Here is a 23,037-nt window from a genome sequence, read left to right on the forward strand (position 1 = left end):
AAAGGACCCGCATTAGAGTGGTTTTCGAGATTGGAACGAAACTCGATTGATAGTTTCGACGAGCTGTCGACATTGTTCCTCAAACAATACTCCGTGCTCATCGACCCCGGAACTTCTGACGCGGATCTGTGGTACTTGTCTCAACAGCCCACCGAGCCATTAAGGGATTTCCTCAAGACCTTCAAATCGACGCTAGCCAAAGTCGAAGGAATTACAGATGTAGCAGCTCTCTCGGCTTTGAAGAAAGCTCTCTGGTACAAGTCAGAATTCAGGAAAGAGTTGAACCTGTCTAAACCAACAACAATTCGCGACGCGCTGCATCGAGCCTCGGATTTCGTCGCCCACGAAGAAGAAATGGCGCTACTAGCAAAGAGGCACGAGCCAACAAAACAGGCGCCCCGAACCGAGAAAACCGAGAAAGCCCAAGCGACACTTCCGGTCCAGAAGAAAACTCGTGAGAGCGGTACGTATACGCATCACGAAGGGCGCAATTTCTCAGGATACCATAGCTACCAAATTGACACGCCCCGAGGCCGTGGCCGCGGCAGAGGCCGAGGCCGTGGGCGTGGAAGAGAGTCCTTCACTTGGACGAGGGATCAGCCACCGAGCAATGATCAAGAATATTGCGAACACCACAAAATTTTCGGCCATCATACCTCGAGATGCCGAAGCTTCGGAGCCAAGTTAGCAACCAAATTCCTAGCTGGAGAGCTCGGGACAAACGTAACCCTTAAGGACCTCGAGCCAGAACCAGAGCCCGAGCAGACCAACCCAGGAAGAGACCCCGAACCAAGGAACCAGGAGTCTCAGAAAAGAACCCGGGGGTCGGAAGACGAAGACCGAGATGGTACGCGGCAGAAGGTTCTTACCATAATGGGTGGATCACCTTACTGTCCTGACACCGTAGCGGCAATCAAAGCTTATCAACGCCGAGCCGAGACGCCTAGCAACTGGACAAGACGCTTCGATCGACCTAACGACGTGATCACATTCGAAGTAAGCGAAACAAACGGGCTCGATATGCCTCATAACGATCCAATCGTCGTCACTCTAGCAATAGGAGACCACGATATTTACCGAGTATTAATTGACACCGGCAGCACCATTGACGTGATCTTTCGCGAAACGCTCCAACGAATGAACATCGACATGTCACAGGTGGTTCCGACCCCGAGGCCTGTCCTCGGATTTTCAGGGGAAACTTTGATGACGCTTGGAACCATTCAACTACCAGTCCGAGCCGGCGGGGTAACAAAGATAGTCAACTTCTCAGTCACCGATCGACCTACCATCTACAACGTCATAATGGGAACCCCGTGGTTAAATCTAATGCGAGCTGTCGCATCAACATACCATCTATGTGTCAAGTTCCCGACCCCTAATGGCGTGAAAACGATATGGGGCAGTCAGAAAAATTCTCGGATGTGTTTCATGGCAGCACACAAACTCCGAAACCCTGTCACTGAAGTGAAGGCTGAAACGGATCACAAGAAATCAAAACTTGGCCGGAGTGAAGAGAAGGCTATATCTAAACAGTTATAGCAATTACAGATCGAGGAGGCGCGCGAGGAGAAGAAGCCTACCTCGGATCCTGTAATCTCTATTAGCCTCGACGACAAACGGCCTGAACGATGCGTGGAAATTGGCAGCGACTTAACCGAGGAGATCAAGATCGAGCTCATCTCATTCCTCAAAGAGAACATCGACACCTTCGCCTGGTCGGCTGAGGATCTACCTGGGGTAAGCATCGATGTAATCTGCCACGAGCTGAATGTTGACCCATCTTTCAAGCCCATCAAGCAGAAGCGAAGAAAATTGGGTCGGGATCGCGCAGATGCAGTGAACGCTGAAGTAGAAAAGCTCCTGAAGATCGGCTCGATCTCTGAAGCAAGATATCCGGACTGGTTAGCAAATCCTGTCGTGGTTAAAAAGAAGAACGGCAAGTGGAGAGTCTGCGTCGATTTCACCGATCTGAACAAAGCTTGCCCTAAAGACAGTTTTCCGCTCCCACATATCGATCGTTTAGTGGAAGCAACCGCGGGAAATAAGTTGCTATCATTCATGGATGCTTTCGCAGGATACAATCAGATTCTCATGCACCCCGACGATCGCGAGAAGACAGCATTCATCACAGACCGAGGTATCTACTGTTACAAAGTCATGCCCTTCGGACTCAAGAACGCCGGCGCGACGTATCAGCGACTCGTCAACAGGATGTTCTCAGAACAGCTCGGGAAGACGATGGAAGTTTATATCGACGATATGTTAGTCAAATCCCTTGAAGAAAGCGATCACATAGCCCATCTACGCGACTGTTTTCGTCAGCTCAACAAGCATAACATGAAGCTTAACCCGGCAAAATGTCGTTTCGCGGTAAAGTCTGGAGAATTCTTGGGATATCTCGTAACTCACCGAGGCATCGAGGCAAACCCGAAGCAGATCGATGCTCTACTAAACATGCCCTCACCGTAGAACAAGCGCGAAGTCCAACGTCTCACCGGGAGAGTCGCAGCCTTGAACCGATTCATCTCGCGATCCACTGACAAATGCCTGGCTTTCTATGATACTCTGCGCGGAAACAAGAAATTCGAATGGACCGATCGCTGCGAAGAAGCTTTCCAAGAACTAAAAAAGTATTTGGCCAATCCACCGGTTCTAGCGAAACCAATCCCGGGCGAGCCGTTATTCCTATACATCGCAGTCTCTGATACGGCTATAAGTGGAGTGATAGTCAGGGAAGACAGAGGGGAGCAGAAGCCGATATTCTATGTCTCGCAAACTTTCACCGACGCGGAAACACGCTACCCGCAAACTGAAAAGCTCGCCCTCGCCGTAGTAATGTCAGCTCGGAAGCTACGGCCATATTTCCAGTCTCACTCGATTGTCGTCATGGCGCCCATATCACTCCGAACCATCTTGCACAGTCCGAGTCAATCAGGACGCCTAGCCAAGTGGGCAGTAGAACTCAGCGAGTATGACATCGAATACAGGAACAAAACATGCGCAAAATCTCAAGTCCTGGCCGATTTTATCATCGAGCTGCCAACGGAGAACGTCCGAGAAGAGTCACCCAACGCTGTTTGGATCCTCCACGTCGACGGCTCATCCTCAAAACAAGGTTCTGGCGTCGGAATCCGCCTCGCATCACCAGAGGGTGAAATCCTTGAACAATCCTTCCGGCTTAATTTCGACGCGACCAACAACGTGGCTGAGTACGAAGCGCTGATAGCAGGACTTAAGCTGGCTCGGGGACTTAAGATCAACAAGCTGCGAGCCTTTTGCGACTCCCAGCTCGTGGCAAATCAATTCAATGGAGAATACGCAGCTCGCGACGAACGAATGGAAGCGTATCTTGCTCTCACGCAAGACTTGGCGTAACAGTTCGGAGAGTTTGAGTTAACCAGAATCCCACGAGGTGAGAACACATCGGCCGATGCCTTAGCAGCTCTAGCTTCAACCTCCGACCCAAATCTGAAGAGGATCATACCGGTTGAGTTCATCGAAAAGCCGAGCATAGAAGATAATAGCAAAGATCAAGTTCTAACAGCTCGGGAGACGGAAGAACCGGAAGAAATGGACATCGAACAGCTGGACCAGCAAACTACGGACGCAACCGAGCCCGAATACGGAAGCGACGCCAAATGGATCGGAGCCATCCGAAGCTACATCGCCGACGGAGAAGTTCCTACCAAAAAATGGGCAGCTCGGAAGCTTAAGGCCAAAGCGGCTCGATATACTTTGATCGACGGAGAACTCTTTAAATGGCAATTTTCCGGTCCCCTCCTTATCTGTGTCGAAGGAAATGAAGCTCGCAGAGTCATGGAAGAAGTTCACGGCGGATCTTGTGGAAACCATTCTGGCGGAAGAGCTCTGGCTATAAAGATCAAACGCCACGGATATTTTTGGCCGACGATGGTCAAAGACTGCGAAAAATTTTCTCAACGATGTGATAAATGCCAGAGGCACGCACCAACAATTCATCAACCCGCCGAGCTCCTCTCTTCTATAACTTCGCCTTATCCATTCATGCGATGGTCCATGGACATCATCGGACCTCTACACAACTCCAAGCAGAAGAAACTCGTCCTCGTACTGACAGACTATTTCTCCAAATGGATCGAGGCGGATTCTTACGCCAGCATCAAAGATGCGCAGGTCGAGAACTTCATCTGGAAGAATATCATATGCCGCCATGGGATACCTTACGAGATCGTTACAGACAACGGATCGCAGTTTATCTCGGCTCGGTTCGAAGGATTCTGCGAGAAATGGGGAATTCGCCTCAGCAAGTCTACGCCTCGGTACCCTCAGGGAAATGGACAGGCCGAGGCGGCAAACAAGACGATTCTCGACGGAATAAAAAAGCGCCTCGACGCAAAGAAAGGCCGCTGGGCCGACGAATTGGAAGGAGTATTATGGTCGCACAGAACCACGCCGCAGCGGGCCACGGGAGAAACACCTTTCGCCCTTGTCTACGGCACGGAGTGTGTGATTCCCACCGAAGCCGAGATCCCGGGACTAAGAAGACGTTTTCTCCCCGAGCAGGAAAATTCCAACACTCAGATGATGCTGGACGAGCTGGACTTAATCGATGAAAGAAGAGATTCGGCTTTGATCCGTATGCAGAATTATCAGAACGCAACGGCTCGATACTATAATTCTCACGTTAAGCATCGCCGTTTCCACGAAGGAGATCTCGTACTGCGCAAAGTTTTCCAGAACACCGCCGAGCAGAACGCAGGTAAGCTCGGCGCGAATTGGGAGGGACCTTACACGATCGCAAAGGTAATCCGTCCCGGCGTCTACGAACTCGTCAACATGAACGACAAAGCGGTACCTAGATCCTGGAACGCAATGCATCTAAGGAAATATTACCGCTAAAAACCTAAGGTACGCATGTACTTGAACTACGGGGTGGCTTGATCCCTGAAAAGGGTACGTAGGCAGCTCGTCCTCGGACGAGTTCAGCTACCCCCTAATTAAAAAAAGGGGGGAGTGGGTCCATATACATATATACTCCCACTAAATTTTTCAAATTCTCTAAGTTTTTATCTTCCGATTATCAATCTTATCCACCTCGGAGATTTTAACGGTCATCTTATCGACTTAAAGCTAAAAGTTCGTTCGGACGATGGCCACGTCCTCGGACAGAAAAAGCTCTTTTCACCGCCTCGGTTACAGCGCGCTATATAAACAGTCGAGATAATTCGGTCGGAGATATCTTGCCATAAAGAAATTGTCTTCAGAAAACCCAGTTGACCTCAACACTGGTACCCCAGTTCGCTTCTAAGCACTGGTACCGACTATATCAGCTCGGGTCGCAACCGATAAAGATTAGTCTCATATAACCAAAACCCAGTTACTTTAACACTGGTAAAACGATCCTTTTCACTTTCAGTTCGGAAGTTGAAACGGTTCGGGAGAAATTAACCTTGTGGTCTCACTTACAAAAACCCAGCTATCTTAACACTGGTTCGCTATTCCGAAAGATAACTTCTACTGAACCAAAATTCATCCTTACCAAAATCCAATTACGTTAACATCGGTGTATAATTCAGTTCGGATGTTAAAACGTTTGAATTGACACTGGCGCACGATTCTTTTCGTTTTCGGCTCGGAAGTTAATACTATTGGGCATGTCGTAAACCCAGTTACTCAACACTGGTATCGGATTCAAAAAACATGTATTCAGGTGGATAAAGCCATCCAGGCATAAGTTTTTACAAAAGACTCGAAACAAAAAAAAAGAGAAAAAGAAACGCCTCGGACTTATTCGTCCCGCTCCTCGACATGTGCTGCCACGGGCGGCAAAAATGTGCCCGCCTGATCCGTAATGCCAATCCCCGCGGCAACTCCCTCGATTGATCTGTTTCCGAAATTATCTTCAACAGAATCTGGAGAAGCCGGAGGAAGCCTCAGATCCTCTCGCAGCTCGGTTCCAATCCGCACGAACTCTTCCTCGGCATCTCCGTACTCCGCTTTCCACTGGAGCACCTCCTCCTTCTCATCTTCGACGTTTTTGCCGCCTTCAAGATCGGCAATCAGTTCGGCATTAGCCCTAGCCTGGACCAGGAACATGTAGCGCTCGGACGCCTTCCCGTATAGGTCCATCTTCGCCTCTATCGCCTCGATCTTCTTGGCGAACTCCTTCTTGGCCGCTTTCCTCTCCCGACCTACCTCCTTCTCCCGAAGAGATTTCTCCTCGGTAAATAGTCGGTTCAAGCGTTCGACTTCAGCCTCCAACTTCCGACGAAGGCGAAGACCATCCTCGGCCGTCTTTAAACGCTCGACCTTCTCTGCTTTGGCCAACGCTTCGGCTTTCCGCCTGGCCTCATCTGCCTCGGCAATCATGGTCGCCGCCTCGGCAATTTTGGCCTCAGCCTCGGCACTCTTGGCATCCGCCTCGACTATCCTGGCATCAGCCTCAGCAGCCCTGGCGTCCGCCTCGGCTCGGAAGGTCTCGTATTTCCGGTTCGAAGAGTCGTAGGCTCGAACCATGCTGTTCATCGAATGAAAAGCCTGGGATGCAGAAGTTTAAGTTAGTACAAAAAATTCTAAATTTTGAACGACCGAGGATGCCTCGGAAATGAACCAATACCTTCAGGAATCCCGCAGCGGTTTCGCGGTAGTTTTGAGCCTCCAACAAGGCCTCGGGAGCAGGCAGTGGTGGACCCGAGCAAGAAGCGACAAAATTCGCCGAAGCGATCTTGTCCTTGTACACTGGAGGAGTTTCGCTACGACTCCTTTTCTCCTTCCTAGAAACTCCCGAGCCATCACCTCGGGGTCTTTTTCCCCTAGATTTGGATTTCGCCTCGGCGGCTGGAGCAGCAGCGACCAGAGCCCCTACCACCTCGGGGACGTCGGTCGTAGGGGAGATGTGTCCGGCCATCTCGGGGACGATCGAAACCACATCCCGAGCCTCATCAGTTGCCTCGGCACCAATAACGACCTCAGGGTTGGCCTCGGGAGGAGTAGGAGGTCTGAAGTTTGCCTCCAAAACGGCTTTTTCCTTAGCCGCCTTCTTTTCAGCAGCCTTCCTGGCTCTCAGAGATTGCGCAGCGCCTTGCATTTCGATGAGGTGATCTAGACGGTGATCAGATGATTCTGAAGAAGACTGGCAGGGAGCTCCGTGCAACAAACGCAAGGCTCTCTCGATTCTCTCCTGGGAGAAGTGTTTTGTCCAATCGCACTTCCGAGCAATTAGTTCGTCGTGGAGATCTAGAAAACCTTCGGGAATGTCTTCGAGAAACGACGGGTTCCGATCTGCATGAACAAGAAAAACGGTTAGTGAAAAGTTTAAAGCAAAACAAGGCAGCAAATACGGCTTCGGGCGCAGTACCGATTTGTCTCCACTTTCCAACGACTTTCCCTAAGTAGTCCTCGTGGACACTATATTAATTCAAGGCTACGAAGAAGAAATGGTCGGTATATTTTTCATCCTTGCTCGGGAAACCGCCGATAACCCTCCTATTTGGCCTCGGAGATATGTAAAATCTCTCGACAGGGCCCGGTATGCGCCGGATCTCTAGGAGATTCCTCAAGTGGCTTAGGTCAACCAGATTGACCGTCTCAATACTTCGGACTAAAATCCCCACTAGATGCCGCAAGCCTCGGGTCGTTATCTGGGATAAAGCAATCTTGTACGACCACAGAAACGCCAAAATCGGCCTCGGGATTGGAAGCCAAAGGTAGCAATGATAGAAGAACCCCTCGTAAAGGGTAAAAAACCCCTCGGGTGGATCATCGGCTCGCTCATTTGGAGTTGGAAGTCTCAGTTCAACCCCCTCGCTAAAACCAATCCGAGCCTTGAGATCCCGAAGGGAATCCTCCGTGCATAAAGTAAAACCCGGGGGATCAGGTTTCCTGGTCTTCTTGGCTCGTTTTCTCTTCTGTTGACCCTTGGCTGCTTGGACTTTAGATTGAAGCAACCTAGCCGCCTCGTCAGAATCGTAGTAAACTTCCTCGGCCTTAATAGGAAGTAGAGGCGCCTCGGGGGCATTTCGCCAGCACGATACTCCAGCTTCACCAGCTGCCGGTGGATGGATCCTCCTCCTACTCAAAGTCGCCTCGGGATCATCAGGCAAATCCTGATCCCGAGCCACATTCGCAATCGCGTCTTCCCGAACGATGAAACGGCTCGGGTCTTCTTCCCGTGAAGCCAACTCTGCATCACTACCACGGTACAACACGATCTGATTGTCCGTGGTATCCGCCTCGGGGTCGCTCGAGGAACTCCAGACCATCTTCCTCTTGTAGACGGGGAGAAGAGTGTCGCCTCGGGGCGAGTCGCTGGAATCAGAGAAAGACATTTTCTGGCTCGGGAGATTGAAGAAGTTGATCGGAGGAATAAAGTTTGACAGATTGGAGAAATCAACCTAGATCTAATGACGGTGGCGCTATGACGGAAGTATTAACGGAAAAAGTAGAAAACGCAAGAAATCAAGATCAGAGAGAAGAGAACGAACCTTGAAAATTTTCCTTTGCAATTGCGAAATGAAAAAATGAATCGAAGGCTTAGCATTTATAGAGATTTGGGGCACGTCGGGTACGAACGAGCCAAATAAAACACATCGAATCCGCGTCTGAGGCGCGTCGGGCACAAACGAAGTGAATAGGATACTTCGCATCCGCACGAGTCTCGGGAATCAGCGAAAGGACCTTTCCACTTCTCGAGAAGGAATCCCAACCGTCACACGCCAAGAGAAGATGAAACGACAGGAATTCGAATCGCCAAAAACTTTAAAGGGACCGAACTGATCGAAGTAAACGGCTCGGCCTAAATGTCATAAAGCTCATCACGCTTGGTTCTCCAAACTAACGAGCTGGGGGGCTAACTGTTGGGGTCGGGTTCCACCCTTTGGCGCCGAGCCAGACTTAGAACACTTCGGGAGTCTTTCAGAGATCATCTCGGGGCATCGCATCATTCACCTCGGGATATCTGTCTAATCGATTTAGTATACCCGAGCCCATCGCCTCGGGGATACTTAAACAAGACGTCGAAAGCACCCGAGCCCAATTGCCTCGGGGGTACCCAAGCCCATCGCCTCGGGGATATCCTGAACAAGACATCGGAAGCACCCGAGCCCAATTGCCTCGGGGGTACCCGAGCCCATCGCCTCGGGGATACTTAAACAAGACGTCGAAAGCACCCGAGCCCAATTGCCTCAGGGGTACCCGAGCCCATCGCCTCGGGGATATCCTGAACAAGACATCGGAAGCACCCGAGCCCAATTGCCTCGGTGGTACCCGAGCCCATCGCCTCGGGGATATCCTGAACAAGACGTCGAAAGCACCCGAAGAAGTCATCCTAGAGTGCCCGAGCCAGTCCTTCCTGTGTACCCGAGCCGGTTGCACAAGTTCCACGAGGTGAAGTCTTCATCATCGCCCGAGGTAAAGACTTGGTAAATATTCGCTTTCAAAGTACCATTTCCAAGCAAGGTATCATTTCCGAACAAGAAGGATCATTTCCGATATACCCGGAAATGATAAGAGAGAATCTAGAAGGATCGACTCAAATCAGGAAATCCCCCAAAGACTCCGAAAAATAAGGAAATTATCCTAATCCGCGATATTCTGAGCCGACTTCAAGATAAATGGAAATCTTCCGAGAATATCGCTGGAGAGGCGGTTTATCACCCCTACATAAAGAGACTCAAGGCTCGATCAAAGGCAAGCAATATCGCTCTAGAATTTACACTACGCAAAGCTCTCATAGCACAAACATCTTTTTCCTTTTACGATCAAACTCTTGTACGATCAAAGTCATCTTTTTCTTAATAATATCAAGAACACCATCTTTGGTCACAATCGTTTCTGTTGTTCTTTGAGAATTCACGATTATCGTATCCCTAAAATAAAACCCTAGACAAATCTTGATTGTGTTAGTTTCGACTTCCACAGTCATAGAAAATAACTCGTTCATAAAAATAAAAAAAAACTGTAAAGGGTTCAAAAATAAATCTTTCAGCCCAAACACGAGAATATAACTTTTCCATCGAGACCGAAGAAAGACAAAAAAACATGAACTTTATAAAAAGTAATTATCTTTGGCTACCAATATTAGTAGCATCTCTCCACATATCTGCAGCTATGGTTGCTCGCCAATGTCTTGCATACTCTCTTTCTTGCTCTTGGGTTTCAACATTTTCTTCACCACCATTTTCTTCAGAATTTTGATTTGCATTGTCAACATCTGTTTCATCTTCTTCATCACTTGAAAATTCATCTGACCGACATTTCTGGCGAAGAAAGTTATGTAAGGCAGCAAATGCAAGAACTATCTTTGCTTGGGTCTTAAAAGAAAACGGTGGTTGTGGAAGTCGAAACTAACACAATCGAGATTTGTCTAGGGTTTTATTTTAGGGATACGATAATCGTGAATTCTCAAAGAACAACAGAAACGATTGTAACCAAAGATGGTGTTCTTGATATTATTAAGAAAAAGATGACTTTGATCGTACAAGAGTTTGATCGTAAAAGGAAAAAGATGTTTGTGCTGTGAGAGCTTTGCGTAGTGTAAATTCTAGAGCGATATTGCTTGCCCTTTCGTTTGAGCCTTGAATCTCTTTATATAGGGATGATAAACCGCCTCTCCAGCGATATTCTCGGAAGATTTCCATTTATCTTGAAGTCGGCCAGAATATCGCGGATTAGGACAATTTCCTTATTCTTTGGAGTTTTCGGAAGATTTCCTGATTTGAGTTGATCCTTCGCGATTCTTCCTTATCATTTCCGAGTTTATCGGAAATGATCCTTCTTTTTCGGAAATGACAACTTGCTTGGAAATGATACCTTTAAAGAAGAATATTTACTAAGTCTTTGCTTCGGGCGATGATGAAGACTTCGCCTCGGGGAACTTGTGCAACCGGCTCGGGCACTTGAAGGGAGCCGGCTCGGGTTCACAAGCTTGCTGACGGACCCCGAGCAGACTACGGGTGTTCCCCGAGGCAACCAATGCAGTGACCCGAGGTGAATGGCAGTCTGACCCGAGGTGAATGGCAGTCTGACCCGAGGTGAATGGCAGTTTGACCCGAGGTGAATGACAGTTTGCACCGAGGTGTCTTCAGAAGTTCCCTGAGGCGTTCGAAGTTCGGCTCGGTGCTATGGGATGAAATCCGACCCCAACAGTTAGCCCCCCAGCTCGTTGGTTCGAAGAGCAACCGATGAGCTTCACGACTGTTAGTCCGAGCCGTTTTAACTTTGTTCCGAGCCCATCCTTGTATGCCGCGAAATTTTCAATGCTTCAAAGATGGTTAGTATCCTTCGGTGATTCTGATTCTTGACGATTCAAATCTCTTTGGCGCTTCATCTTCTTCTAGCGCGTGTGACGGTTGAGATTCTACCTCGAGAAGTGGAAGAGTCCTCTGCTGATTCCCGAGAACCGTGCGGATGCGAAGTATCTTAATATTGGTCACGCGCACCCGACGCGCCCGAGACTTGGGCGGATGCGAAAAATTATTAAACTCGTGTGTACCCGACGCGCCGAAGCGTTCCATAAATATCCGACTCCTGCTTCATTTTCTCATTTCGCAATCTGCAAGGAAAATTTCTAAGGCTTCTTTTCTCTCTGATCTTGATCTCTTTAATTTCCTCTGCTTTGCTTTATTTTCCGTCGTTCCTCCGCCGTGCCAGATCTTAGATTTGGTTTTTCCGATTTCGAATCTTGTTTTTCCGATTCTTTTTGATTCACCCGAGCCGAAGATGTCACTCTCTGATTCAAGTGATTCGTCCCGAGGCAGAAACATTCTTGTTCACGAAAGGAAAATGGTCTGGAGCAGTCCCTCGGAAGGAACCGAGGCTAGTTTTTCAGATTGCTCCGAGCGGAACGGCGATAGTGAAGCAAAATCGTCATTCGTGGACCGAGATCCGAGCCAATTTGTGGCTCGGGAAGATACAGTTGCGAATGTGGCTCGGGATGAGGATCTTCCCGATGACCCCGAGGCAGCTTTAAATACGGGGAGAACGCATCCTCCGTCTAAGGACGAAGCTGGGGGCTCTCGTTGGCAAAAAGCGCCCGAGCCGTCTTTGCTCCCTGTAAAGGCCGAGGCGATTCACTATAATTCCGACGCGGAGGCGAGAATGCTTCAGGCCAGGATGCAAGCGGCTAAGGCTCTGCAGCAAAAGACGAAGCGAGCCAGAAAAGTAAGAAGGCCCGACCCCCCTGGTTCTACGCTATCCACCGAGGACTCCCTCAAAGAGTTGAGAGTTCGGTTCGGTTTCAGTGAAGGAGTCACGATGAGGCTCCCGACCCCGAGTGAACGAGCCGATAATCCTCCCGAGGGGTTCTTCACGTTGTACGAGGGGTTTTTCAGTTTTTGTTTCCTGTGGTTCCCTCTCCCGAGGCTGATCGTTGAGTATTTGTGGTCGTACAAGATTGCGTTGGCTCAGATCTCAACTCGTGGACTGCGGCATCTTATTGGAATCTTAGTAAGGAGTTTCGAGGCGGATAAAGTTTTGTCCCTCGGGCATCTAAGGAATTTTCTGGAGGTTCGTCGTAGCCCGGGTCCTCTGGAAAGATACTACATCTCGCCGAGCAAAAATAAAAAGATCATTGGCGGGTTCCCGAGCAAGGACGAGAAATACACTGATCATTTCTTCTTCGTCTCGATTGACGAGGACTCCGTCCCCGAGGGATGCCTTGATAAAATTGTTGCGAAATGGGGCAAAATCGGTAGTTTACCCGAAGCGTTTGAGTTTTTCTTTCTGTCGTGATTTGATCGATTTGTTCTGACCAGTTTTGTTTTCGTTTTCAGATCGTAACCCGACGTTCCTCGAGCTTGTTCCCGAAGATCTTTTAGAAACTCACGAGGAGTTGACTTCCCGGAAGTGTAACTGGACCAAGCATTTTACGCTCAGAAGAGTCGAGAAAGCGCTGAGATTACTCCGAGGCGTGTCCTGTTCATCATCATCATCCTCTTTGGATCACCGATTGAGCGGCTATATGGAGATGCAGAAGGCGAAGATGACGCTGAGGGAGAAAAAGGCTGCTGAGAAGGAAGCGGCCGAGCAGAAAAGAGCCCTCGAGGCGGTCTTCAAACCTTTGACCGAGGAGTCTAGAAGGCCCGAGGCGTCCGATCTTCCCGAGGCGTCTGGCAGGCCCGAAGTGGTTAAGGGCCCCGAAGGATCCGGGGTTGATCTAGCTGTTGCTTCGGTTCCTCCCGAAGCGGTCGACGATGTCCCAGTTGGGGACAGTGGAGTTCGAGCTCCCGAGGTCGAACACACTGAAGTTGTGGTCGGCTTGGCTGCTGGTAGACAGGCCAAGTCTAAGGGAAAACGTCCTCGGGGCGACCACTCTACCGATAGGAGGAAGAGGTCGAAGAGCGATCACGGCAGCTCTCGACCAATTTACAAGGACAAGGTGGCTTCGGCCAACCTTGTTGCTTCGTGTGCGTGGCCTTTGTTGACGGCCCCTGAGAATTTGGCCGAGGCGGAGAGATACGCCGAGACTTCGGCCAACTTTCTGAAGGTAATAATTTTTTTTGTTGAACCTCTTGTTTTGAAGTTCTTTTCCGTTCCTAACATGTCATTTTATCCCCAGGCTTTCTCCTCAATGAACACGCTGGTTCGTTCTTACGAATCCATGAACCGTCAGCATGAAGCTGCCAGCGAGCAGTTTGAGATAGCTCGTGCAGAATCGGAGAGGAGAATAGCCGAGGCGGCTACAGCGAAAGAAAGTGCGGAGGCCCTTGTCGCAGCTGAGCAAGAGGCGAGGCGGAAAGAGGCCGAGGAGAATGCTCGAATTCGGCAAAAAACCGAAGCAGAGGTTGAGCGCCTCAAACGCCTGCTCGCCGAGGAGAAGTCTCTTCGGGAGGTCGAGGTAGCCCGAGCCAGGAAAGCTGCGAAAAGGGCGGTCACTGAAGAGTTCGCCAAACAGATCAGGACGATCGAGGCGAAACTGGAACAGTTTGACCAAGTTGCCGACCGTTACATGTACTTCTCCCAGGCCAAAGCAAACGCCGAGCTGATTGCCGAGCTCGAAGGGGGCAAGTCGATCGAGGACGAGAAGAAAGAGGTAGAGGCATGGAAAGAAGAGTTCGGGGATGTTGAAGCGGAGTATTCTCGGCTTGCGGTTGAACTGCTCGGAACTTTGAAAGTTCCTCAGGTATCACCCGACTCTGCTCATGATAGCCTCGGGAATAGGTCGGTGGAAGGCGACGCGACCGAAATCGGAGTTATCGATCAAGCAGGAACGTTTCTGGATCCTGCGGCAGCACATGCCGAGGAGCGAGACGAATAAGCCCGAGGCGTCTCTTGTCTCCTTTTTCTTCTGTTTTTTTTTTTTTTATTTCTTTTGTAAAACGTATGCCTGGACGGCTTTATCCATCTGAATGCATGTTTCTTGAATCCGATACCAGTGGTGAGTAACTGGGTTTATGATATGCCCGTCGAGAAGTTATTTCTTCCCAATAGTATTAACTTCCGAGCCGAAAACGAAAAGAATCGTGCGCCAGTGTCAATTCAAACGTTTTAACCTCCGAACCGAATTATACACCGATGTCAACGTAATTGGGTTTTGGTAAGAATGAGTTTTGGTTCAGTAGAAGTTAACTTTCGGAATAGCGAACCAGTGTTAAGATAACTGGGTTTTTGTAAGTGAGACCACAAAAAGTTAATTTCTCCCGAACCGTTTCAACTTCCGAACTGAAAGTGAAAAGGATCGTTTACCAGTGTTAAGGTAACTGGGTTTTGGTCATATGGGACTAATCTTTATCGGTTGCGACCCGAGCTGATATAGTCGATACCAGTGCTTAGAAGCGAACTGGGGTACCAGTGTCGAAGTCAACTGGGTTTTCTGAAGACAATTTCTTTATGGCAAGATATCTCCGACCAAATCGTCTCGACTGTTTATATAGCGCGCTGTAACCGAGGAGGTGAAAAGAGCTTTTTCTGTCCGAGGACGTGGCCATCGTCCGAACGAACTTTTAGCTTTATAGGTCGATAAGATGACCGTTAAAATCTCCGAGGTGGATAAGATTGATAATCCGAAGGGGAAAAACTTAAGAGAATTTGAAAAATTTAGTGGGAGTATATATGTATACGGACCCACTCCCCCCCTTTTTTAATTAGGGGGGGTAGCTGAACTCGTCCGATGACGAGCTGCCTACGTACCCTTTTCAGGGATCAAGCCACCCCGTAGTTCAAGTACATGCGTACCTTAGGTTTTTAGCGGTAATATTTCCTTAGATGCATTGCGTTCCAGGATCTAGGTACCCCTTTGCCGTTCATGTTGATGAGTTCGTAGACGCCGGGACGGATTACCTTTGCGATCGTGTAAGGTCCCTCCCAATTCGTACCGAGCTTACCTGCGTTCTGCTCGGCGGTATTCTGGAAAACTTTGCGCAGTACGAGCTCTCCTTCGTGGAAGCGGCGATGCTTCACGTGAGAATTGTAGTACCGAGCCGTTGCATTCTGATAGTTCTGCATACGGATCAAAGCTGAATCTCTTCTCTCGTCAATTAAGTCTAGCTCGTCCAGCATCATCTGAGTGTTGGAATTTTCCTGCTCGGGGAGAAAACGTCTTCTCAGTCCCGGGATCTCGGCTTCGGTGGGAATCACAAATTCCGTGCCGTAGACAAGGGCGAAAGGTGTTTCTCCCGTGGCCTGCCACGGCGTGGTTCTGTGCGACCATAATACTCCTTCCAATTCGTCGGCCCAGCGGCCTTTCTTCGCGTCGAGACGCTTTTTTATTCCGTCGAGAATCGTCTTGTTGGCTGCTTCGGCTTGACCGTTTCCCTGAGGGTACCGAGGCGTAGACTTGCTGAGGCGAATTCCCCATTTCTCGCAGAATCCTTCGAACCGAGACGAAATAAACTGCGATCCATTGTCTGTAACGATCTCGTAAGGTATCCCATGGCGGCATATGATGTTCTTCCAGACGAAGTTCTCGACCTGCGCATCTTTGATGCTGGCGTAAGAGTCCGCCTCGATCCATTTGGAGAAATAGTCTGTCAGTACGAGGACGAGTTTCTTCTGCTTGGAGTTGTGCAGAGGTCCGATGATGTCCATGGACCATCGCATGAATGGATAAGGCGAAGTTATAGAAGAGAGGAGCTCGGCGGGTTGATGAATGGTTGGTGCGTGCCTCTGGCATTTATCACATCGTTGAGAAAATTTCTCGCAGTCTTTGACCATCGTCGGCCAAAAATATCCGTGGCGTTTGATCTTTATAGCCAGGGATCTCCCGCCAGAATGGTTTCCACATGATCCGCCGTGTACTTCTTCCATGACTCTCCGAGCTTCATTTCCTTCGACACAGATAAGGAGGGGGCCAGAAAATCGCCATTTAAAGAGCTCTCCGTCGATCAGAGTATACCGAGCCGCTTTGGCCTTAAGCTTCCGAGCTGCCCACTTTTCAGTAGGAACTTCTCCATCGGCGATGTAGCTTCGGATGGCTCCGATCCATTTGGCGTCGCTTCCGTATTCGGGCTCGGTTGCGTCCGTAGTTTGCTGGTCTAGCTGTTCGATGTCCATTTCTTCCGGTTCTTCTGTCTCCCGAGCTATTAGAACTTGATCCTTGCTATTATCTTCTATGCTCGGCTTTTCGATGAACTCAACCGGTATGATCCTTTTCAGATTTGGGTCGGAGGTTGAAGCTAGAGCCGCTAAGGCATCGGCCGATGTGTTCTCACCTCGTGGGATTCTGGTTAACTCAAATTCTCCGAACTGTTTCGCCAAGTCTTGCGTGAGAGTAAGATACGCTTCCATTCGTTCGTCGCGAGCCGCGTATTCTCCATTGAATTGATTAGCCACGAGCTGGGAGTCGCAGCTTGTTGATCTTAAGTCCCCGAGCCAGCTTAAGTCCTGCTATCAGCGCTTCGTACTCAGCCACGTTGTTAGTCGCGTCGAAATTTAGCCGAAAGGATTGTTCAAGGATTTCACCCTCTGGTGATGCGAGGCGGATTCCGACGCCAGAACCTTGTTTTGAGGATGAGCCGTCGACGTGGAGGATCCAAACAGCGTTGGGTGACTCTTCTCGGACGTTCTCTGTTGGCAGCTCGATGATGAAATCGGCCAGGACTTGAGATTTCGCGCATGTTTTGTTTCTGTATTCGATGTCATACTCGCTGAGTTCTACTGCCCACTTGGCCAAGCGTCCGGATTGGCTCGGACTGTGCAGGATGGTTCGGAGTGATACGGGCGCCATGACGACAATTGAGTGAGACTGGAAATATGGCCGTAGCTTCCGAGCTGACATTACTACGGCGAGGGCGAGCTTTTCAGTTTGCAGGTAGCGTGTTTCCGCGTCGGTGAAAGTTTGCGAGACATAAAATATCGGCTTCTGCTCCCCTCTGTCTTCCCTGACTATGACTTCAGTTCCTGGAAAGCTTCTTCGCAGCGATCGGTCCATTCGAATTTCTTGTTCCCGCGCAGAGTATCGTAGAAAGCAAGGCATTTGTCAGTGGACCGCGAGATGAATCGGTTCAAGGCTGCGACTCTCCCGGTGAGACGTTGGACTTCGCGCTTGTTCTGTGGTGAGGGCATATTTAGTAGAGCATCGATTTGCTTCGGGTTTGCCTCAATGCCTCGGTGAGTTACGAGATATCCCAAGAATTCTCCAGACTTTACCGCGAAACGACATTTTGCCGGGTTAAGCTTCATGTTGTGCTTGTTGAGCTGGCGAAAACAGTCGCGTAGATGGGCTATGTGATCGCTTTCTTCAAGGGATTTGACTAACATGTCGTCGATATAAACTTCCATCGTCTTCCCGAGCTGTTCGGAGAACATCCTGTTGACGAGCCGTTGATACGTTGCGCCAGCGTTCTTGAGTCCGAAGGGCATGACTTTGTAACAGTAGATACCTCGGTCTGTGATGAATGCTGTCTTCTCGCGATCGTCGGGGTGCATGAGAATCTGATTGTATCCTGCGAAAGCATCCATGAATGATAGCAACTTATTTCCCGCGGTTGCTTCCACTAAACGATCGATATGTGGGAGTGGAAAACTGTCTTTAGGACAAGCTTTGTTCAGATCGGTGAAATCGACGCAGACTCTCCACTTGCCGTTCTTCTTTTTAACCACGACAGGATTTGCTAACCAGTCCGGATATCTTGCTTCAAAGATCGAGCCGATCTTCAGGAGCTTTTCTACTTCGGCGTTCACTGCATCTGCGCGATCCCGACCCAATTTTCTTCGCTTCTGCTTGATGGGCTTGAAAGATGGGTCAACATTCAGCTCGTGGCAGATTACGTCGATGCTTACCCCAGGTAGATCTTCAGCCGACCAGGCGAAGGTATCGATGTTCTCTTTGAGGAAAGAGATGAGCTCGGTCTTGATTTCTTCGGTTAAATCGCTGCCAATTTCCACGCATCGTTCGGGCCGTTCGTCGTCGAGGCTAATGGAGATCACAGGATCCGAGGTAGGCTTCTTCTCCTCGCGCGCCTCCTCGATCTGTAATTGCTATAACTGTTTAGATATAGCCTTCTCTTCGCTCCGGCCAAGTTTTGATTTCTTGTGATCGGTTTCAGCCTTCGCTTCAGTGACAGGGTTTCGGAGTTTGTGTGCTGCCATGAAACACATCCGAGAATTTTTCTGACTGCCCCATATCGTTTTCACGCCATTAGGGGTCGGGAATTTGACACACAGGTGATATGTTGATGCGACAGCTCGCATTAGATTTAACCACGGGGTTCCCATTATGACGTTGTAGATGGTAGGTCGATCGGTGACTGAGAAGTTGACTATCTTTGTTACCCCGCCGGCTCGGACTGGTAGTTGGATGGTTCCAAGCGTCATCAAAGTTTCCCCTGAAAATCCGAGGACATGCCTCGGGGTCGGAATCACCTGTGACATGTCGATGTTCATTTGTCGGAGCGTTTCGCGAAAGATTACGTCGATGGTGCTGCCGGTGTCAATTAATACTCGGTAGATATCATGGTCTCCTATCGCTAATGTGACGACGATTGGATCGTTATGAGGCATGTCGAGCCCGTTTGTCTCGCTTTCTTCAAATGTGATCACGTCGTTAGGTCGATCGAAGCGTCTTGTCCAGTTGCTAGGCGTTTCGGCTCGGCGTTGATAAGCTTTGATTGCCGCTACGGTGTCAGGACAGTATGGCGATCCGCCCATTATGGTAAGAACCTTCTGCCGCGTACCATCCCGGTCTTCGTCTTCTGACCCCCGGGTTCTTTTCTGAGACTCCTGGTTCCTTGGTTCGGGGTCTCTTCCTGGGTTGGTCTGCTCGGGCTCCGGTTCTGGCTCGAGGTCCTTAAGAGTAACGTTTGTCCCGAGCTCTCCAGCTAGGAATTTGGTTGCTAACTTGGCTCCGAGGCTTCGGCATCTCGAGGTATGATGGCCGAAAATTTTGTGGTGTTCGCAATATTCTTGATCATTGCTCGGTGGCTGATCCCTTGTCCAGGTGAAGGACTCTCTTCCTCGCCCACGGCCTCGGCCTCTGCCGCGGCCACGGCCTCGGGGCGTGTCAATCTGGTAGCTATGGTATCTTGAGAAATTACGCCCTTCGTGATGCGTATACGTACTGCTCTCACGTGTCTTTTTCTGGACCGGAGGCGTCGCTTGGGCTTTCTCGGTTTTCTCGGTTCGGGGCGCCTGTTTTGTTGGCTCGTGCCTCTTTGCTAGTAGCGCCATTTCTTCTTCGTGGGCGACGAAATCCGAGGCTCGATGCAGCGCGTCGCGAATTGTTGTTGGTTTAGACAGGTTCAACTCTTTCCTGAATTCTGACTTGTACCAGAGAGCTTTCTTCAAAGCCGAGAGAGCTGCTACATCTGTAATTCCTTCGACCTTGGCTAGCGTCGATTTGAAGGTCTTGAGGAAATCCCTCAATGGCTCGGTGGGCTGTTGGGACAAAGACCACAGATCCGCGTCGGAAGTTCCGGGGTCGATGAGCACGGAGTATTGTTTGAGGAACAATGTCGACAGCTCGTCGAAACTATCAATCGAGTTTCGTTCCAATCTTGAAAACCACTCTAATGCGGGTCCTTTGAGGTGTTCCACAAACAGTAAGCACAGACCCGCATCCTTTTCCCCGGGCTTGAACCTGGCTCGGGCCACAGATATCACGAACAATTTAATGTGGCACTTCGGGTCGGTTGATCCGTTGTAGGAGTCGATTTTGAACTTTCCCAGGTTGGACATCGTCGTCTCATAAATTCTTTTGGTGAAAGGCGTATTCCGAGATTCTTCCAAAATTCGGTCGATGTTCGGCGCGGAGGATGAGACGCTATGTATCTGGGTTTTGACGAGCTTCATATCGGCTTCCGCCTTGGCTAGGGAGGCTCGGATCTTGCTTAGCTCGTCTTCTCTTTCGGATTCTTTGGCCCACCTTATGTTCTCCTCAGTTTCTTCATCGTCAGTGAGATCTGTTCGCTCGGCGGAGTTAGCTCCGGCTCGGGTACGCTCATCTTGCAGATCATCTGGCTCGTCCGTCAAGTCCACTGCGTTTGGCTCGGTGGGATCATCTTGGTTCTCGCGTCTGGTAGGGTCGGCTCGGACTGCGACTCTGGTGTTGCCGGTTGGTGTCGCGAACGTGAGTCTCGTTGGGTTGATGCCAGGCAAGTCCCTCCGAGCTCGTGGCGGCCGAGTCTGGAAACGTGTGGTTTTTTGTTGCCCACGTGTTGCGATTTCGTCGACTCGCTGCGCCAAGGTTTTGTTAGCTTTCTCTTGGTCGTCAGCTTTCTTCTGGAATTTAACCATTAGATCTTTTAGTTCGGCTAGAGTTGCTATGATCGTCGGATCGGCTTGAGTGGCGCTAGAAAGAGGGTTCGGAGGGTTCGGGTTCCCTCCTCCGGCTGGTGGTGTCTGACGATCGTCTTCGTTCACCATCCTCTCTGATATTCGAGTCTTGCGTTCTTAGGGTAAGAGAATTCTAAAGTAATCCCCACAGACGGCGCCAAACTGTGGAAGTCGAAACTAACACAATCAAGATTTGTCTAAGGTTTTATTTTAGGGATACGATAATCGTGAATTCTCAAAGAACAACAGAAACGATTGTAACCAAAGATGGTGTTCTTGATATTATTAAGAAAAAGATGACTTTGATCGTACAAGAGTTTGATCGTAAAAGGAAAAAGATGTTTGTGCTGTGAGAGCTTTGCGTAGTGTAAATTCTAGAGCGATATTGCTTGCCCTTTCGTTTGAGCCTTGAATCTCTTTATATAGGGATGATAAACCGCTTCTCCAGCGATATTCTCGGAAGATTTCCATTTATCTTGAAGTCGGCCAGAATATCGCGGATTAGGACAATTTCCTTATTCTTTGGAGTTTTCGGAAGATTTCCTGATTTGAGTTGATCCTTCGCGATTCTTCCTTATCATTTCCGAGTTTATCGGAAATGATCCTTCTTTTTCGGAAATGACAACTTGCTTGGAAATGATACCTTTAAAGAAGAATATTTACTAAGTCTTTGCTTCGGGCGATGATGAAGACTTCGCCTCGGGGAACTTGTGCAACCGGCTCGGGCACTTGAAGGGAGCCGGCTCGGGTTCACAAGCTTGCTGACGGACCCCGAGCAGACTACGGGTGTTCCCCGAGGCAACCAATGCAGTGACCCGAGGTGAATGGCAGTCTGACCCGAGGTGAATGGCAGTCTTACCCGAGGTGAATGGCAGTTTGACCCGAGGTGAATGACAGTTTGCACCGAGGTGTCTTCAGAAGTTCCCTGAGGCTTTCGAAGTTCGGCTCGGTGCTATGGGATGAAATCCGACCCTAACAGTGGTGCAGATTTAAAAATCAAGAACCTTGATTTAAATATACCAAAAATTCTCTCGATAACGTTTATTAAAGATGCATGGCGAAGGTTAAACAATTCATTCTGATTTGTTGGGTCACATCCTTCACCACGAAAATCTTGTAGATGATAACGTGTATTTCGTAGTGGAGCTAAGAAATTACGTCGGTTTGGAAACTCACAATCCGCTAAATAATATTTTCCTGAAACATGGAAATATACTATTAAAAATAAATTATCATATGATAAATTACCTTTTGGAACTTGCAATCTATTACCATCTGGAACTTGCAATCTATTAGTTCTTCTTGTTAAAGCATCTTGTAGAACTTTATAGTCGTGAGCAGAACCCTCCCATCCACTCAGAACATATATGAACTCAAGATCAAAGTTACAAGCAGCTAATACGTTTTGCGAAATGACTCCTATTCGATTACGGTAGCTAGCCTTATCAGGACCTTGTACCATTGCATTTATGTGCGTGCCATCAATAGCTCCAACACAATCCTAACATGTATTCAAAATTGTTTATATAAAACTTCAACAAATAGTATTCACACAAGAAAGATACGTACCTTGAAGTAAGGATAAAATCTTGTGCTTTTGCTTATTTTCGCAGGGACTGTATTTGTAGCTTAGCCATCAATGTCGGTGCAAGCATGTTTAAAGCTCTAAGAACCTTATGAAAATTAATACTTGTTGAGAATTTTGATCTCTTGAAAGTGTCCATAGTGTGACAATATCTTGAATTTTGGCCCACTGTCATCAAAAAAGTAGCAACCATCTCTTCGACACACACATGTGGTGTACCTTTCAAACATGTCTTCATTTGGAGAAGATAACATAAATCCGCAAAGACCTCTGGATTCATACGATATAGTTGCCGAAAATGAATAGGATCATCTTTCATTTGTCGTCGCATCGGACGTGGGATTTGACTTTCATAAGCATCAACGGATCCAACCACCATCAATAACATAATATCTACATCTGATTCATCTTCCTCATAAAGATTTTGTTCCATTATATAAAAGCCTACAATAAAACTATAGTAATAGTAAGATCAAAAGTGATAAAAATAAATTTGTTCTCAATCAAAGTAACTAGCCATGACTATAATGATAAAGAGAGATAGACTTTACCGTGAAAGGGAAGAAGAAATTAAAAAAAAGGAGAGAAGAAAGTCCAGTTATTCCTCACAATTTCTCCTTGTGATGCAGCGGAACGTGACGTAGACGTGAGAGGAGAAATGTTTGTTTCACGTGAATTGTATATGGTACATATAAAATTGTAATTTATCTCAAGAAGAAGGAGAGAAGAAAGTACTCCAAAGACGTGAAATGAAAAAAAAAAGA

At 48.7% G+C, this 23,037-nt stretch overlaps 2 protein-coding genes across 2 annotated transcripts; both read right to left on the reverse strand.

The window, feature by feature from the left end:
* Positions 1-5,769: 5,769 nt before the first annotated feature.
* On the reverse strand, positions 5,770-6,889 carry LOC110224497 (uncharacterized protein At3g60930, chloroplastic-like). The gene is made up of 2 exons (XM_021010591.1): positions 6,599-6,889; positions 5,770-6,519 (listed from the first exon to the last, which is right to left on the reverse strand). Exons 1-2 carry the CDS (start codon positions 6,887-6,889, stop codon positions 5,770-5,772), a joined length of 1,041 nt encoding a protein of 346 aa, XP_020866250.1.
* A 3,123-nt stretch (positions 6,890-10,012) lies between these two features.
* LOC110224892 lies at positions 10,013-22,289 on the reverse strand. Its single transcript, XM_021012643.1, has 3 exons — positions 21,994-22,289; positions 21,672-21,885; positions 10,013-10,311 (listed from the first exon to the last, which is right to left on the reverse strand). Exons 1-3 carry the CDS (start codon positions 22,148-22,150, stop codon positions 10,041-10,043), a joined length of 642 nt encoding a protein of 213 aa, XP_020868302.1. The 5' UTR covers positions 22,151-22,289; the 3' UTR covers positions 10,013-10,040.
* Positions 22,290-23,037: the final 748 nt, after the last annotated feature.

The sequence above is a fragment of the Arabidopsis lyrata genome (genome assembly GCF_000004255.2).
Source record: "Arabidopsis lyrata subsp. lyrata unplaced genomic scaffold ARALYscaffold_1, whole genome shotgun sequence".
Taxonomy (NCBI): Eukaryota; Viridiplantae; Streptophyta; class Magnoliopsida; order Brassicales; family Brassicaceae; genus Arabidopsis; species Arabidopsis lyrata.

What these genes read in the sequence shown, in the direction of transcription:
- LOC110224497 (XM_021010591.1), bottom strand. Translation starts at nt 6,889, where the DNA reads ATGGCCGGACACATCTCCCCTACGACCGACGTCCCCGAGGTGGTAGGG. An exon ending in CCGCTGCGGGATTCCTGAAG is followed by an intron (nt 6,520 to 6,598) that starts GTATTGGTTCAT and finishes TCTGCATCCCAG; the next exon opens with GCTTTTCATTCGATGAACAG.
- LOC110224892 (XM_021012643.1), bottom strand. Translation starts at nt 22,150, where the DNA reads ATGGTACAAGGTCCTGATAAGGCTAGCTACCGTAATCGAATAGGAGTC. An exon ending in AGTTCTACAAGATGCTTTAA is followed by an intron (nt 21,886 to 21,993) that starts CAAGAAGAACTA and finishes TCCATGTTTCAG; the next exon opens with GAAAATATTATTTAGCGGAT. An exon ending in TTCTTGATTTTTAAATCTGC is followed by an intron (nt 10,312 to 21,671) that starts ACCACTGTTAGG and finishes TCGACTTCCACA; the next exon opens with ACCACCGTTTTCTTTTAAGA.